Source organism: Rhipicephalus sanguineus, chromosome 2, assembly GCF_013339695.2.
Source record: "Rhipicephalus sanguineus isolate Rsan-2018 chromosome 2, BIME_Rsan_1.4, whole genome shotgun sequence".
NCBI classification, from domain to species: domain Eukaryota; kingdom Metazoa; phylum Arthropoda; class Arachnida; order Ixodida; family Ixodidae; genus Rhipicephalus; species Rhipicephalus sanguineus.
The window spans coordinates 118486935-118501462 of record NC_051177.1 but is presented as its reverse complement, the minus strand read 5'-3'; the positions used below and the strand labels follow the sequence as shown (position 1 = coordinate 118501462).

The 14528-nt window shown below is 48.1% G+C and overlaps 1 protein-coding gene across 1 annotated transcript; it reads right to left on the bottom strand.

Moving 5' to 3' along the window:
- Positions 1 to 13141: 13141 nt before the first annotated feature.
- LOC119381264 (uncharacterized) lies at positions 13142 to 14311 on the bottom strand. The gene is made up of 2 exons (XM_037649184.2): positions 13749 to 14311; positions 13142 to 13700 (listed from the first exon to the last, which is right to left on the bottom strand). The coding sequence occupies exons 1-2, from the start codon at positions 13958 to 13960 to the stop codon at positions 13223 to 13225; spliced, it is 690 nt and encodes a 229-aa protein (XP_037505112.1). The 5' UTR covers positions 13961 to 14311; the 3' UTR covers positions 13142 to 13222.
- Positions 14312 to 14528: the final 217 nt, after the last annotated feature.

Sequence of the window (14528 nt, the reverse complement as noted above, 5' to 3'; positions counted from 1 at the left end):
TGGTATTGAAGTTTTTGTGTGTGGCCGCCATGACGTTCAGATATATGTTCTACTCACCTTACTGTATCATAGTCGTATAGGCGTTTGACCGAATCCTTTCTGCAGCTTTACAGTTCTTGGTATTCGCAGTCGTTCCCAGACATAGTAATGAAGTAGTGCACAAGGTATCCTGCAATAAGCCACCTGACTCGCTCTTGTTGCTGGTAACACTGTCACTTAAGTCAAGCCAGTCCAAGCCAAGTGCAGTGTCAGACGTCTGGAAAGGGAACTTTTTCTTCCTCCGTGGAGAAACGTGAAAACTACTAATCTTTTTTTTTTTGTCTATGCGGCATAATGTATGAACCGGACATGTGCACTGCGAATAAATATAAATCCTAGCCCATGCTTTGGCCTAGCGGGAACATGGCGGGCAGAATATGCACTCTAGAAGAAAGTAAAATGTGGGCAAGCGAAGCATGGCGTGTGCGTGCCTGGCCTACTTTTTTTTTCTATCGCATTGTACAACACTTCCTCCTGACTGTTTCCTTCATCCATGCCGGGAATCGGACATTCATGCGCGTGCTTAGCAGCGCAACACTTCAGTTGCCACACGCAACAACGACGGTCATGCGTTCATATCCAGGCAACAATAAAATGTGGCAGCGTGAAATGGCAAGAGACCTCGATAAAATATGAGATAGCCATAAACTGTTGATGCCGAAAAGTCTACGATCGAGAGAGCATCAATTATTGGAAAACGGCGCGTGCAAACACGCACGCGACCGGCGCACCTTCGAGCGCCGCATTTTTGTACACTCGCCAACGTAATAGTCGCAGTGGCGCTACAGTGTGTTAATATGTAGCTGTCGGCCTGATTGGTGTATAACCTGCACCCGAGCAAGATTTGATGATGAAAAGTGCGGCTTATGCACGAGTATACACGGTATCGAACATTTCGCCTTCTCTTGCGTTTGGCGGTGAAGCTTGAAGCTTTTATACACTTCATTGGTCGGATGAACAAAATTCACTTCAAACTTCTCCTTGACAGCATCGAAGCATGCCCATTCTGCTGCTTTTAAGCCTAGAGTGTCGAGGATATGGGGCAAAAAGCCATGGAGCCCATAGTGTACAATAGTGTTCTGATCTTCACTTCGTTGCATGCTTGGTAAAATCCCGACCGGAAAGTGTAATCTTCTAACAGAATCCATTGTGGCCACTCTCGCGAGGTCGCGAATTCGAACCGCCGTGGAGCTGGCTGGCCCATGGCCGTCGGGATCGAGTGCCGTGTTTCCCGCTTGCTTCTAGACAGCTTTAGCTGAACGTTCGCAGCAGCTCTGCGGATGCAGGCTGTCAGCTATTTCCAACGGCGGACTGCATCCGCCCAACTGAAACTCTCTATTACGTGGAGCGACAGCGACACCATGCCGTGAAAAGAAAAACACGCGCAGCTGATCGGACGTTTGGTTGCAACACGGGCGAGCACGTGTGACGCGGTTTCCAGCAGAAGCTCAGAGGGGTTCTGAACCAATTTTCCAAGTACTCATCGAATGACATCGGTATCGAAGTTTGTTGCCTCACGAATCGATTGCCCCAAGAATTTCTTGAAGCCCTCAAGGACGAGCGGAGTTACATAAGTTTGTCGCACGCTTTCTCTTAGCTCTCGTCCTGATGAACGTGCTGGAAGCTACGGATGGAGGGATGGCACGGAGGAAAGAACTTATGTCGGTGCGTGTGAGCAGCGCACCTTGAGCGTGCGTGATGAAACGCGATTGCTCTTTCCCATTGTGATTCCTGCATGCTAGTGTTGCTACTGTGTAATGGTAACGGATTATGGAGTTGCACCTTGCCACCCCGTGACAAGGAGCTCATCTGTTCGAAACATCGCTCTTGATTTATGTCAACTATTAGCCAACAGCATGCTATTCATGTGATGCCAAACAGCAGGTGCCAGCAGCTCTTCAGAGCGAGTACGGGCCTCAGTATGAAAAGAAGGCACCTGATAGAACGGTAGCTTGGGCCTGTCGGTGATTTAGCATCGACACGTTTGCACAGCGCAAATTTAACCAGGACAGATGAGAGGACACAATAACACAGGCGCCTGCGATGTGTCCTCTTGTCCTCGTTCAATTTCCGCTGTGCAAACATGTAGAAGACACCTGAGCAAATTGCAATTTCGCGCTCCTCTTCTAATCTCTCCTAGCCACGCATGGCTGCAAGATTTGGCTGAGCTGTCTCTCATAGCACTGCCCGTTTTCCGCAGGATATTTTTCTTCATTTAGCACAGCTAGAGGGTGCATCATCGTGGTGTGGCGGCGTGGTGTAGTGGAAAATACTCGGCTTGGGATCCGGAGGTGGCATGTTCGACTCCTAGTGGCGGAAGTTTTTTTTTTTTTTTTAGATATGGCTTTTCTTTTCTTTTTTTGTACTAATGCTCTTACATCGCCTTCTATACAATTATTTATGTGTGACAGCCAGGCATGATGGTCCTGAAGCTGTAGAGCCGTTTTACGCTCCGTTATGCTCCAGCATCCATCGTACGCCAGCATCCAGCATACACCACATGCCACCATCTTCCAGCACCATAATCCACCATAATGATGGATCGTGGAATCCGCCATTCCACATGGTAGATAAATCTTCGATAGGGATGCTGTTTACCGCAAAACTACTGCTTACCACCCGCAGACGAATGGCCTCACCGAACACTTTAACCGCAAGCTCGGCGACATGCTCTCCATGTACGTCGCCGCCGATCACACAAATCGGGATGCCATTCTGCCCTTCGTCACCTGCGCCTTTAATACCACCCCTCAGAGCACCACTGGTTTTTCACCCTTCTTCCTATTGTACGGAATGCACCCGTCCCACACCATCGACACGTAACTTCCATACAAGCCGGATCCATCTGAGTGTGCGCCTATTTATGACGCAGCTGCAGGCTTGAAGAGTGTCGCGAGCTTGCCAAGACCTTTAAAACGCATGAACAAGAGCGGCAGAAGAGCATTCGCGGTGGCACCACCGCTTCTGAGCCCACGTTCCTCCCTGGAGCGCTCGTATGGCTCTCGGTCCCTGCCACTGCAACTGGCCTCTCTTCAAAAATACTGCCGAAATACGAAGGCCCTTACCGTGTCGTCGAACGCACATCTCCGGTCAACTACCTGAACGAACCCATTGAAGCATCTTCGGACATGCGCCGTCGAGGGCGCGACATTGTCAACGTGGAGCGCCTCAAGGCCTACTATGACCGCCTCATAGTGACAAGCTGTTAGGTCGCCGCGCGGCTCCCTTTTCGCACCCGGGGTAATTGTTGCGAAGCCTTGGAACTGCGTAATGGGTTGCGCTCTCCAGCGCCTTCTAGTGGGTTGTCCTCTTTGGTTTATCCTGAAAGAACGCCCCTTGCGTTGAGAGCCCGCGCTTTGCCTTGACTGTCGCCACTGCGTATTGTCGCCAAATGAACACCTTAACACACACACACACACACACACACACACACACACACACATATATATATATATATATATATATATATATATATATATATATATATATATATATATGTATATATAATATATATATATATATATATATATATATATATATATATATATATATATATATATATACTGAAGTGGATCCTCAGTAACAATAAAAGTGTTTATTTCGACAGTTTCGGCCAGAGCCTGGCCAGAGCATGCGGGGGCGCCCGAATGCGCAGTAGAGAGTAGAGGCTCATATAAAGAGCGCCGTCCAATTTACGCGGCAGTGCGTGTGAGGACAGGATGGCGTTCACATTGCAAAATTTTACGATTGAGGAGTAGCGGGGCGTTATCCGATTTCTGACAGCGGAAGATGTAAAACCGGCCACCAATCGTCGCCTGCGATTTCCATGGCGTTTGGTTCCCTGAAAAAACACCTGAAAGGGAAGCGCTTCAACTAGGACGACGAACTCAAGGACGCTGTGAGTGACTGGGTCTCGTCACGGCCACAGGAATACTGGGAACCAGGGTGTCGGAACGGAACGAAAACCGAAAACGAAAAACGAAAAAAACGATATTTTGGACCGGAACGAAAACGTAACCGAAACTTTATCTATTATTTCGTTCCGGAGTGAAAACGAAATTTTTTCAATCGTTTTTCGGTTCACGAGAAAACTTCGCAATCCGGAGCAACTGAGCTCGTGCAATGTGAGCATATCTCAGGGTACGGTATTAGCGCGTACCTCAGGCACGAATTCCAAAGTAAAGATATGTTGAAATTGTGCGAAAAACGAAAACAGTGGCAACCAGAGATGTTTATATTAACGCAAGTGGATTTTTGCGCGCCTGTCACGCAGGCCAGCGTACAGAGGGCATTGTCGGCGCTGAAGTTTGTTACAGCGAAAGCTGTTATGAGCTAGATCACAACAGCTGATTTTGGCGCCATAGTTGTCCACCACCGCCGGTGTCCGTGACCGCTATCGCGTGATATAAAAAAAATAAATGAGAAACAAATTTCTAGGATCGGATGGCGCTTCAACCCGCGCCCTCTGCGTGGCTGTCGGGTCTTCCACCACAATGCCACGCTAGTGCTTCTATGCTTGCGAGGAGCGCTTGACAAGCGTGAGTGCTGACGAGCAGTGCAGCCCAGTGTTCCGTATTCGATACAAAGGCACAAGGTGCCCGAGCGGTGCACTGTTCCACAGGCACGTAGCCAGGATTTTTTTTCGGGGGGGGGGCCCAAGGCCTAATTATTCGAAAGAAAGTCTTTTCATGGCAAAAAGAAAAAAAAAGTTGCCCGGGAATATAAAAGGCTGGACGAATTTCGGGGGGGAGGGGGGGGGGGGCCCGGGCCCCCCGGCCCCCCCCCCCTTGCCTACGTGCCTGCTGTTCCAACTAATACCAGCAGATCTAGAGGGTCTTATTCCTCATTAACCAAATCTTATTTTTCTCCATATTCACAACCGCTCCAGACGCGTGGCAAAACTGCTTAGTCTTCTTGAATACTACTTTTGTCAGCATAAAAATACGCTACGTCATCATTTTAGCATTAACACATTTAAGGATAAACAATATTAAAACACCACGATTCGTTCAAACATGCTGACCATGCAAATACTATAGGTAGCGGGAGAAGTGCCCCTATGGGAATTAGTAGGGTGGTTGTACTGCACGAGATATGTAACCAAGACCTTGGTAACCTGTTTTGCACACTCTTAAATTTCTTAATGCATGTGATGACATCAGCTTTATAGGGCGTTCATTCTTAACTCAATAAAACTATCAAGATGCCTTTATTACGTGGAGGAATTACATTGATGGAATTGAACTGCCCGGCCATTCCCGGAGTGCGAATGGGCTAAGTTTTTTCATTCCGAGGAATTGAAATGAATGGAATTGCGGCAAGTTCTAATTCCCCGCAATGGAATTGAAATGGAATGGAGCCGCCATTCCGCCACACTGCTTCCCACCCACTGCAAAGTGCTCAGCCATAATTCTTCATCATCATCAGTCACAGCGCAAAGTGCACATAATGCCTTATAGATGTGTAGCGTGTACCACGAGACTCTTGAAGAATGACGAAAAATGGCATAGTGGGAACTTCTCTACTTCAGAAGAATTGGGATGATTTATGGCGTAGTGGGTGTCTTGCATGTGTACTTGTATTATTGCCCCAAGAGACTCTCCAGCGGGCTCTACAAAGTCCGCTCTTCCAGCTTTCGTTGTGACTGTGCTGCGTGTGTCGCGCAGGCCTGGCAATCTCTATCAGAACAGCGGTCTCGCACATCAGAGAGTACACTCAATGACGTGCTGCTCCTGAGATCGTGCTCACTCCCTTGACACAAAGCATTGAGCCCACTAAAAAATTCGTATTTGTCTTTTGAGAAAATAAGTACTATGAGTTTGAAATTAATACTGGTTTGTGCTAGTTGGCAGAAATTTGTGGTACAGTTACTTCCGCTCCTCTGAAGAGCGTATTTTACTTTTGTCCCACTTTCCTAAGAGCAGGGCAAGTAACTACATCACAAATACAATGTTCGTTACGATTACGTTAACTTCAAATTTTTCCATAAAAAAAAAGTTACGAACCGTTACGGAACATTTTTTTTTTTTTCGTTCCGGAACAGAAACGGAACGGAACTATTTGCGGTGGAACGAAACTAAAACCGAAACGAAAAATATTTTGTTCCGACACCCTGCTGGGAACAAAGAATCCTTCGGCACCTTTATCAACGGGATCGTTGTGATCAGGCACATAGTGTATAATTTCAATAAAGTCTTCAATTATACCAACAGTGTCGTTTTGTACCTTTTCACTTCAACACCCCTTTGCTATTCACAGCCATCCCGAAAAAAATCTTGAAGTTTCTGGACCTCGTAATGTTCGCATGCATTCCGTTTCTGTAATGCGCAACATTTTATTGGCGGCTCGACTGTATATATGTGCGTGCGGTTCTGTTGCGTATCATTCGCACCGGCTTCGTCTGGGTAATTAGCGTATACTTATAGTAAAGATGGTGCATACTATGTCACACAATAATAAAACACTATTTAGCTTTTATTCTGAGTAATTTTCAGTTTATTCCTATTTGAACTTCGTGATTGCTTCATTGAAGAATTTCGTTACGATCCCTGAAAATTTCAACCAGCTCCGCATCGCGGACACCGATGAAACAGCCTTCCCTTCGTCAGGTCAACGCGTTTCTACGGTTTGCAAGTCTTTCAGATGTGTTGCATCACTGCTATTTATTAAACACTCTTTGTTATAAGCTTTGAGGTGGTAGTGTAGTTTTACTGCATCTTTATACCGTACCACTTTTACACACATTGGTTTACAAAGAAGTCTTCGCTCAAGATGCTCCAATATGTTGTATCACCGCTCTTTAATAAACGCTCTTCGTTAAGCTTTGAGGTGGTAGTATAGCCACCACTTTTTATAGCCACAAAGTATCACTTGACAGTGATGTGACTTAGGTAACGCTCACGCCATCAGTTGGGCTGATTGTTGCCTTCTTCGTTTTTAGTGGAAGTCGTGTGCAGTGCGGCTTACCCCATTTCTGTGTCACATAAGCGCCTATGATGACGATAGTTTTCTGATAGGGCGCACATATTTCTGTGGCACATACCGGTTTGTTGGGCTAACTGCTTCCTTCATTTTTTGTAGATTTTTAGTGGACCAGTGGTAAGCAGAGTGGGATTTACTCAATGTCTGTGGCGCATACCCGTTTATGATGCCCACAAGCGTTACCATGGATCCCGGACATGAATGGCTCGACCAAGAACAGATTCGCTGTTAATATATGGTGTGAAGACCTTTTTTTGTTGTTGTCCAAGTTTTGGTGATGATCCCAGTGCTTCTCTTTCTTCTTAATTTGTTGTTGTGTATGCACGACAATGTTGTGTTAAACGATCTCCAAGCAAAAAACTTCGTGTGTAGCAGATTCTTCTCCGTTCCAGTTAAAATATTCGGCGGAATTTCGCAGAGGCTATGCAGAGTCTGTGCAGAGGCTGTGCATTTCGCTGCCTTTTTTCACACCTTTTGGATAGCGGTAGATATCGGCATTCCTTGTGGTGTGTAGGCCAGTCTTATAATTGTTTCGGTGCCCGCTCGATAAAAACAAAGACCATGCAAAACAGCGTCCAACGTCAAACTCTCCAATGACCGTTAAGCCAAGGAGCAATATGAGCGTCACCCTCGTCTCGTTCTTCTCTAAATGTACAGCACTTCCCGAACAAAAATTTGGAGGACACTTGAGCTTCGCCTTCAAGAGTAGAACGCGATAGCGAAATAGTGCCCCGTGCGCATCGCCTTCTCAACTGCTAACCTCGCTTCGGTTCTCGGTGCATGCCTCAACCGTGCCGTAAGGAAATGAACGGCTGTGCGCGTAGCATTGGCTGTTTCAAGCTATCCTAGAATGCCTACTGCAAGTACAGTTGTTAGGTGCCCACAACGCCACAATTTTTCCTTTTGCGAATCAGCTACGCGTCCGTAAGGCAACACGCCAGGTTACACAACTGCTCACTTTGTTGATGCTTTTGCAGCTGATAATGACTAAATATGTCTGAGCGCTTTGTAATGGGTGGGCCTTTAAAACACCCACTCGTTGCGCAATTCACATGTTTTGACGCCTGCCACGATTCTACGCTTCTGCCACGCAATATTACATACGTTAAGGAGACTCGTTCCACTACATGACATCCATATAGTGTTTTTTTCTTTTTTTTCGAAACAATTTCAAGCAATATCGTGGCCCTGCACTGTATTCTTATTTGTTGATTTGTACTTCGTTTGCTAAGCAGGCAATAAAGGAAAAAAAATATCGTGGCTTTGTGGTAGAACACCTGCTTGCCACGCAGACGAGCTGTGTTCGATTAGCAAGCGAACCTTTGGCACTTTGAGCGTTTCTATCTATCTATCTATCTATCTATCTATCTATCTATCTATCTATCTATCTATCTATCTATCTATCTATCTATCTATCTATCTATCTATCTATCTATCTATCTATCTATCTATCTATCTATCTATCTATCTATCTATCTATCTATCTATCTATCTATCTATCTATCTATCTATCTATCTATCTATCTATCTATCTATCTATCTATCTATCTATCTAGCCGCCTACGTCTGAGTGCTCTCATGATCGCCTCCTTAACTTTGAGTATACGCCAAAATTGGCATGGGAGGGTAAGAGGATTCGACGAATATGACTGACGGGTCATGACATGAAAAACGTGAAAATGCCTCTAGCGCACGTCGTCAAACACTTTCCTACAGACACGTGTAGCACATACCCGTTTACCACGGGCCTCGGCGTACGGGTATGCGCCACTAGGTGCTTGACAGTTTATATCTACCCAGTAGCGGCGAGAACAGACATTGGTAACTTAAATGAGATAGCGTTAAGAAAAACCGACATCGGCAGCGTTGACCCGACGAATGGAAAGAATAAAAATCAGGATCCAGCAGGAATCGAACCCAAGCATTCTGCGTGGCGATGAGGTATTCTACCCCAGAGACACGCCAGGTCTAGAAACTGGTTTCGAAAAACGGCCTATGCAGGCGTAATGTCGGTGCAACGTCAACTGTAGCGGTGGTGCTGGCTATCTAATTTTACAACAAAGCAATAAACACTACATATGTACTCCTACGATACAGGCGTCAAATCGGATTAACGTCTGTCGTTACAGTGTTGGCGCCGCTTTTACAGCAGTCTTATAAACATTACATTTGAGTTCCTATGATTCAGCAAGCTCTACTGAAGCATTGCTCGACCCCGGAGAAATATATTAACGAAATTTACGTATGATATTCACATGATTTCTCCACAAAGTGCACTTAATTTCAATAGTACTGACGTATGTACTCTAACGTGAATGCTGATGTTACTTCACACCATACGTTACCCTTTAAACGCCAGTGTTGTCGACGTGCCTGATAAGCCCACGATGTGCACACTGCAACTACTACACTTACAAAATCATGTCGATCCACCTGGTAACGCTTGGCTCAAAGACTTAAAATACAGCATAGAAGTGCTCGCTGACTGCTTCGCTTGAAGCCAATTCCCACAACGCGTGGGATCTGCCGAATTTTTTTAATTTTATTTGCATCTTTCCCGATTTTTTGGTTACGGACAAGATGATGATATTTCGCTTAAAACCAACGACGCCGACACCGGAATTTCTGCGAAACGAGCTCTTTAACGCTATCGCGTTAAAATGGCAGCTGGAAACAAGAGACACAAGCAGTTGAGAAATTTAGTGATCATTAAGGCAGAGAGTCGAAGGAACACCCTGAAATAAATGAACAGTACAGATTCTCAAACTGAACCGTTGTTCATGAAAACATTTATGGGCGAAATTATTTTAAGTAAAAAGGAAGTAGCGAAAACCCCGCCGGATCTGGAGAATAGTTTGGTGTGTCTTGAATGACGCTTCTAAAGTTATCAGTCAAGCTGCGCGACATAATCACGGCGCTGTGATTACGTGGGTGTTTTTCTGTGTTTGGGCAGTGGGTGCAGAAACGCAGTATCCTGCGCTCTTCCGGGTTGTACGGGGCTGGCGGCCGCGGATCGTTACGCAACTTCTTAAATCACAATACTAGTCTGTTTTGGCACTTGGTGGAGCAGTAAACGAGGGACCCTGAAGCACTGTGATATTTCCGCAATTGTAAGTGTGGAACAAGGGAGGATTTCGGAAACGAGCTCTCCCCGAAAGCGCGTCGGGTCACTGCTCTGTGCCCCAGTCGGCGGCATATTGAGCATGGGACTTCTCTGATGGATCCACGTGGGCTCTTTGACGGCCGAGCGTCCTCGTCTCAAGACTTTTTGTAGAAGAAGCGACGAAGATGGGTGCCAGTAATGACCAGCTCTTTACGCGTCAGGCGACCAATGCGTGCAGCTGCACACCGGTGGACGCAAAGGGTACACCGCCGTTGGCGGGTTGTGATGGGCTGGCTCGTTGACGGGGTGCACAGATGAATATGTCGGCGGTTTGTTCTCGCCCCGTTCTCAGCGTGCAGAGAGCTCAGTATGTTATAGTAATTAAAGTGTACTGCACCGTTTGCTGTGTGTTTGACGAGCGTATGCTTCTAAAAACACTTCTATCAGTCGTGCACCTCTTCTCACACACGCAGCTTCATTTTTAAGCTACGAAGAGAGAAAGGGAGAAAATATAGTCAGCAAGAAACCAAGTTCCAGTTGGCCCAATCTCTGCTGAGATTTCATGATTTGCCTTGAGGAAATCGGGGACGAGTAACCGAGGGTCAGAACTTGGATTTTCACGAGCGCTCTGGTTGAGCGAGCGGGACTGCCGGCTCTGCGGTGTTATATGACGACAGTTTCATTGTAAATAAGCAACTACTTGTATCTGTGTTTATTGGGGGTGTGCGAATATTCGAGTTTCGTATTCGAATCGAATACTACCTAATCGAATAAATCGATTGGACTTTCGAATGGCTACTATTCGAACTTTCGAATAATTCGACAGGGCGAATATCTAAAACGCGACAAAGGCCAATGGTGCAACTTGGTGAAGGTGGGGTGGCTAAAACTAACGATAACGTCGTTACAATAGACCTTTCACCGATTTCCTAGTTCAAAACGAGCGCATGTTTACTTTAGAGGAGATTATGTAATTTCAGCACGTAAAAAAAAAAAGAAACTCGAGAAAACTGGCAAGCCCTTCTCAACTTTGCTGCCGGACTTCTTGCATAGTTCGGTCGCATATGCTGCAAGGGCCGTAAAACATCCCGACTTTGGCCCGCGAAACCCTTGATGATTGGTTTCAGATGCGAAAATTTGTTCACGCTGCGCAGTCGCCACTGCCGCACTGACCACTGGTTCAGAAACTCCGTTCTATCAGAAACTCCCATCGCTTCGGCGCGCAATCAAAACGCTGCTGTGAACGGGCGCCCGAAGATTTTCGGGCCCAGAGCGCCCATGGCGATCGAGCACAATAACGTGACCGTTGTCAGATGAGCCGTATTGCACGGCCATAGGAAAAAAAAAAAATCGGCAGATCCCACGCAGTGTGGGAATCGATGTAATGCGAAGCAGCCAGCAAAGAGCTGCACAGATAGTCTTCTTTGTCATTGAGGCTAATGAAGTCATTCATGTCGTGACATCTATATTCGCTATATATCGCGAGATTGTCATACATGCATGCGTGTATAATCTGGTATATGCCATGCTAATGAAACATATATATTCTGCTACATATATACGATGCTTGACCTGCTATTTATGTTCGTCACGTACTCCTGTCATGCCATACCAATTTAAGTATATATCCAATTAACAAAATGGCCGGAGTGCACCATGAGCATGGCTTCTAAATCATACCCTACATGACATGCATGTCATGATTTTTGCGTTACCGCCTCTTATTTATGTTCGTCACACAGTCACGTCGCGCAATACCAATTTTGGTGTATATCAAGCTAGCGAAACGACCGCCAGTGAGCCATGAGCGTGGCATGTAAGTCATGCTTTACATGACACGCACGTCATGATTTTTGTGTTAACTCCTGCTATTTGTATTCGTCAGACAGTCACGTTGCACAATAAAAATTTCGGTGTATATCAAGATAGCGAAACGGCCGCCAGCGCACCATGAGCGTGGCACGTAAGTCATGCGGTGCATGACATGCGTGTCATGATTTTCATATGGTTATTAAAGACGGGCGGGGTGTTTCATGTCTGCTTCGACGGCAGGTCTCCCGAGCGGGGGGATGTTATCGCACGCACCCTCAGAGCGACGGAAATGGGCCGGCTCGTTTGATCTCTGCTTCGGCCGTGTTCGCCGCCCCCGCTCGCGCGCTTTTACCGCGGTAGAACATAAGATGCGCGGAGGGATCTTATCCACTTAGACTTCGTAGGGGACATGAGGGCGACGGCGACGGCAAAAACCCGTCGAGATTGTCCATATAATTGCTATCGCGATAAAAAAAAAAAGCTGCCGCGTGCCGCGTGCAACGCTACAGCAGATGTGAGGCGAGGCTAGCGGAGAAGTCACACCCAAAGCTTTCTCCGGTAGGGGAATGGCAAGCGCTGGCGTCGGCACACAAACTTGAACCGTTGTCTCCTATAGTCTAACGCTAGAGATCTCGTTATACAGCACCTTTGTGCTTACTGCGAAAAAGCACTGCTTTGGTCTTCGAGATGTTTATTAAATAGTTTTGGTTTTCGTAATGTCATTGGAGACATGTTTCTCTCATTAATGAGTTCATTAGCTAATACTCCTGTTAATAAAATGCTGGTGTCACCAGCATGATGTTCTCTTCCCACGTGATTGCTGCATGCGCAACGACCCATACACATGAAAGAAAAAAAAACTTCGTTTGTGCGTAAAACAGTCGATGCAATAAATTATTTGGGATGCTATGGCGGTTTCTAGCAATTATTCCGGGGTTTCGAGGCCAATGACAATAATGCACAAAGTGGAAAGCCTAAAATGGTGTTTATTTAATCCGTGATACCATTTTTTCTCGTTTGTAATGCTGCACGTAAAATATGAAGACGGAGGGCAGATTCATACGTCTCTTTTGTGACGCAGGGACAGCCGAGATTGATGAAGCACGAAATAAAATCTGCAGCAGCAGACCCCTGCTGGTGACTTGACTCGTCAACGGACGCCGAGGGTACGCTCGGGCTGTTGGGCCGCCTCGAGCAACACGCAGCACCCGCACGAACCGAACAGGTCGTGTAGTGCGGCCAGCCGCTGCCTGCAGCGATTGGAGTTGTATAACTGGTGCGCGCTTTTCATTGATGCCATGTTACGTACACGGCGCCAGGCAGCGGGGGCAGGCCGGCTAGGTACAGGAGCGGCCCGTCTCCCCGGCCAACGCTGAATAAGGAGTTGGCCACCGCTAGCAGCAGGCCTTGCGTGAATCCCCTGTCTGGGAGCATGGTGGGCGTCAGTAGCAGCATGTTGCACAACGCGCTGCCGCAGCGGACCACCACCAGGGCGGCTGCGGTGGGCTCACGCTGCTGTAGCGCGCACAGTGCGGCGGGCAGCGCGTGCCAGCTCGACCCGGCCACGGCTGCTACGCATAGCGGCCACGACAGCGCAGCCAGCAACCGTTGCAGGTCACGGCGTGATGCAGCGGCGCCCACCACGACGGCCACTAGGACAGCATGCAGCGCCAGACCCACGGAGGCCAAGTAGGCGCCGCGCCACCACGTCGCCTCTTCGTCGGCGGCCCGTAGCGCCAGCGACAGAGCTCCGATGGGGCACGCCCTGCGACAGCTTTATATAACGACCAAGTCTATGGATGGAGAGACTCACCATGCGAGCAGGCCGTTGAGCAGTCGCGTCAGCGACTCCCCCGCGTCGGCCAGCAGTGTACGCAAGGCCCGGTTCCCTCGCTGGCGCGCCAGCGCGTATCCCAACAGCACCGACGCCGTTGCTACGCCTAGCAAGTTACCAGGCTCAGCGCGCATCTCCGGCGTCGTGTTGCGGCCCCGCTGCCCTTCCTCTAACACAAACATCTGCAGCATGTTGTCGGGTACCGCGTTCCTGCAGGGCGCAGTGCTTTAGCGCTGCGCCTTACTATCGGCATTGACGCACCTAAACCAGTCGAGTGGTTCAGCAGGCCTGGCTGTTGGAGGCGTTGGTGCCCAGCTGGCGAGTAGTAAGGCTGCGACACTAGCGGACAGCTGGAAGCCGAGTGCAGCGGCCAGCAGCCGAGCGTCCGGTGGCAGTAGCAGCAGCCGGCAGGCGAGCAGAGGCAGCGTGGCGGCGCCGGAGACGCGCAGAAGCAGCTCTCCTGGCACGGCTAGTGGCCGCCGGGCTGCGCGTGGAACCACCAACACGCCGATCAGAAGGCCGGCCACCGTCGCCACAAGCGCCACTGTTTGCTGCTGCTGCTGCTCCTGGTGGTGGTGGTGGCTGCGCCGGCCCTTGTGGGCCATCGAAGACACCATGTTCCTTCTCGCCTTGCTTGATTGCTATGGCGCTGCGTGCACTGGCGAGCGTGCCACGCGCCATGTTTTGTTTTGTTTTGTCGCCTAGGAGAAACTGGCTCATAGCCACAAGGGGGATTGGCCACACTGTCGATTATAAAGG

Bases quoted from the DNA above. Each gene is read 5' to 3' on its own strand.
- LOC119381264 (XM_037649184.2), bottom strand. From the start codon at position 13,960: ATGCTGCAGATGTTTGTGTTAGAGGAAGGGCAGCGGGGCCGCAACACG. The intron at 13,701-13,748 runs GTGAGTCTCTCC...AAGCTGTCGCAG, and splicing joins CTCAACGGCCTGCTCGCATG to GGCGTGCCCCATCGGAGCTC.